Source organism: Rutidosis leptorrhynchoides, unplaced genomic scaffold (genome assembly GCF_046630445.1).
Source record: "Rutidosis leptorrhynchoides isolate AG116_Rl617_1_P2 unplaced genomic scaffold, CSIRO_AGI_Rlap_v1 contig181, whole genome shotgun sequence".
NCBI classification, from domain to species: Eukaryota; Viridiplantae; Streptophyta; class Magnoliopsida; order Asterales; family Asteraceae; genus Rutidosis; species Rutidosis leptorrhynchoides.
In genome coordinates, this window is record NW_027266431.1 from 49,211 (window position 1) to 52,852 (window position 3,642).

The 3,642-nt window shown below is 32.2% G+C and overlaps 1 protein-coding gene across 1 annotated transcript; it reads right to left on the reverse strand.

Annotated features, from left to right (window-relative positions):
• Positions 1–1,679: 1,679 nt before the first annotated feature.
• Positions 1,680–2,384, reverse strand: LOC139881669 (uncharacterized). Its single transcript, XM_071866108.1, has one exon. The coding sequence runs from the start codon at positions 2,382–2,384 to the stop codon at positions 1,680–1,682; it is 705 nt and encodes a 234-aa protein (XP_071722209.1).
• Positions 2,385–3,642: the final 1,258 nt, after the last annotated feature.

The following is a 3,642-nucleotide window of genomic DNA, read 5'->3' on the forward strand; positions in this document are numbered from 1 at the left end:
TTTGAGAGAGATTGACTAGGGGTTAATCGATAGAGAAGCATATGGCAGAGATTAATAGTATTTATTTTGAAGTTTCGGAAAAAAGCACTTAGACAAGAGAAAGTTGTTATTAGTTGGGCGGGTGGACCAGTGGCTTTTGCTTTTGTGCTTTTCTATCTTCTTGAAGTTTTATTCAAATTTGGTTGGCCGTTGTGTAACGGTTGTATAAATTTGTATGCTTAGTTTCCTGCTTTTAATTATGCTCCCCAATTAACTTTTTTTTCTTTTTTTATTCTATTTTATTAGGGCTTGTGGGTTGTGTTTGTATGCATAGTTTGCTCTTTTCTGATTTATAGATGGCCAAACTATGTTTCCGGCCCCTTGAGTAAAAATTTAATTCCGTCCACCCTCTCCTATTCTTTCTACTAGTGTCGGGACACATGCTAAGGCATGAAATTCATTGAAAAAATAAATGTGAAATTATTAAAACTATGATAATTAAGAAGTATGTTATTTATAATTGGAAAAAAAATAAAAAATTCAATCCTGTTTAGAGAAATCTAAAATTAAAATATTCTATCAAATATATATTTTGTGAAAGAAAATTAGATTGATACTTAGAAAAAGAATATAGGTGACAATACAACGATAAAATGTCCTCTTTCATCCAAAACATTAAAAGTGAGTTAAATACTATTCTTTCTATATAAAAAAATGTATTATTTTTTTCCTTAATTTATAAACGTGAAACAATAATATCCATCCATAAAAATTTTATTAATAATATGTTTAAAATAACAGTCATGGTTTTATATGCACATATAACACTTGTAAAAATGTGTGTAATTACAAAAGTCAATGCCTAATAATATTTATATTTATAATATATTGCACACTTTGTAACAATATCATAAGATATTTTATATTTTAAAAGATAAAATCAAGTAAGTAAATACCTTAGAAATTTGATACAGTAAGAAATATACGATTGGAAAATGAATAAATAATTATATATTAATTTTTAAATTTAATATATTATTATATAATAAAATATGTATATTAATGTGTGTTATTTGAAAGAAAAATAGAATATTTGTACATAAAACATCGTGATATACTTATCCTACGGTCGAGTGGTAGACAAGGAAGATCGTGATATACTTTTTTTTTTTTTTTTTAAGTTGCTGTATTATTTATTCCAAATCAAAAATTTGTACATCAAATAAAGCTATTGTTACAATTATTGCTGGTAAGTCGTTACAGCTATTGTTATTATTATATAATACTGCAACCTGTGTCAAACTGTGAGCTACCATATTTGCTTGTCTTTGGATCCATCTTAACGAGAAAGATGCAAATTGCAAAGCCATCATCTTGCGTTTTGATATCAACATGCCTATTTCATTAATTCCACTGTCAATCTTATGGAATACATTAGCAAGGTTCTGACAGTCCGTTTCAAGTATGACTGAAGTGTATCCTTGTAGAAGAAGCCATCTCATAGTCTCTCTGAAAGCATAAACTTCTATGAGTATTGGAGAAAGAAGCACATCAAGGTATCCAGAAAAGTCCTCCTTGCAATCATCCTTGGTCATCTTTTACAACTGCCACGTAGCTTGATCTTTCACTGATTTCAGGTATTGCCCCATCAAAGTTACATTTAAGGATTCTTTTACGCCATCTATTTTCCTGATCTCTGTTCACCAGTATGCTTTTCCGATCATCTTGTCAAGGTTTAGCCAGAGCTCTCTGCCAATCTTGTAGGTCTCTCTCATCGAATTGTTTACCACAACTGTAGGTGGTAATCTTTTCTGCTCCCAATTCCAAAAGTTCCGCGCTTTCGAAATGTGCCACATGATCGAACAAGCTTCCTCAAATATTGATTGAGGTCCATGTAGTAAACTCTTTAAGATTTCTGGCAGCCCATCTCCTTCTAGTACATGGCCATATGTCTCCCAGCATTGTGACGCGTTCCTGCAAAACAACAAAGCATGCAAAATCGTCTCCCTTTCTGTACAAGATACACAATTTTCTAATACTACCATTCCTCGTTGTAACAATGAATCTCGTGAAGGAAAAATTCCATTACAAGCTCTCCACAAGGATTCTCTGTATTTTGGAGGTATATGCATCCTCCATATTTGTCTCCGCATCATACTTTCTTCCATAGCTAGTGACGGGCGTATATGTTGGACAGCTAATCGATACCTAGTTTTCACCGAGTAATAGCCATTCATCGTTTCTGTCCATAATAACCGATCATGGCAATTAACTCTTGGGAGAGGTATTCTTAGTATTCTGTCGGCACCAATATCACAAAAAATTCCTCTTATCATTGTGGCATCCCAAGTTGTTGCATCTTTGTTTATGAGGTCTTTAACTTGCAAGTCCTCCATTCTCTCCATCATAGACGTGTGCATATAATAATCTCCAATTATTATTCTATCTTGATCATTGGCGGAGTGTCTTTCAAGTATTAATGAACACTTTTAATTAATAGACTCGATCACAGAAGACCGCCTATAAATAAGAGCAAGCCTCTCGTTTTTTACCAGCACAAACGAGTGAGAAGAGGGCGTAGAATACCGTATTTGTTAGTTGGAATGATATATTAGAGAATAACTCTAAAAGGCATTGTTAGAATTGAGGGGGAGTCATATACTATGGATTAATTAGGCATGAGATATGTGTTGCAACCGAATCTTGGATAGGGAATGTTGGACATAACCATGATTTTTTGTCTTTCGACAAGAAGGTTTTAGTCTAGGACTTTTGTGTGCTCTTTATCCTTTATTCGACTACAGTTAGGATCCCATCCCGATACTTTATGTATAATTTTCGAATTTTGGATCATCTGTTTTGTTCTTTTTTTGTAATGAAATAAAAATCTAAATCTTCAATATATATATATAAAAATTCGCTCTCGGCATATCACATAACCGTACTATGAGTTTGTGGAGAGACAAATTAATCCATCCACGATGAATGTGTCACGAATAACGTTGTGTGGTTGTAGTCTTCTAGGTTAAATCTCATTGAAATACAACTGGAATGTTGGGACAATGATATCAAAATTATACTTCGCTATGATCAACGTTTATCTCCATCTAGTAAGTATAGGTTGTCACTCACTTTAACTGTCTTGTAATCACTTCTTAGAAGCATCTATCATATTACACCCACAGTCAAAATTGTAATTTTTTTTTCAGTAAAAAATTTTATTTATTTGTTGTTCAATGATATTATAAATTTCTTAGTTGTTCAACGAACAACCTTTACTTTTGAAAAGATTATTCTCATTTATAAAGAAATTTATTTTACATTTAAACAAATCTCACTTTTATATATTAAATAAAGTTTCAATTTTCGTTAATAAGCATCTTTATCCACACATTCTAATATCGATATAATTGGACTTTATAATTCACCATTTTAATTTAAAGCAAAATTCAGGCCTCCTACATTTATAACTGGTGTCAGAACGGACATCAAGACATATTTTGATGAGATCTACTGAGGATGGTTCCAATGTTGCGGGGTGGAAATTCAATTATAAAGCCCGCACTACTAGTCGGACCTAACTACAGGTACTGGAAATCGGGAATGATCATATTTCTCTAATATGTGGACTTAAATATCATAGATGTAATAATCAAAGAAATG

Excerpts from the sequence above, each read along its gene's own strand:
- LOC139881669 (XM_071866108.1), bottom strand. The coding sequence starts at position 2,384 with ATGGAGAGAATGGAGGACTTGCAAGTTAAAGACCTCATAAACAAAGAT.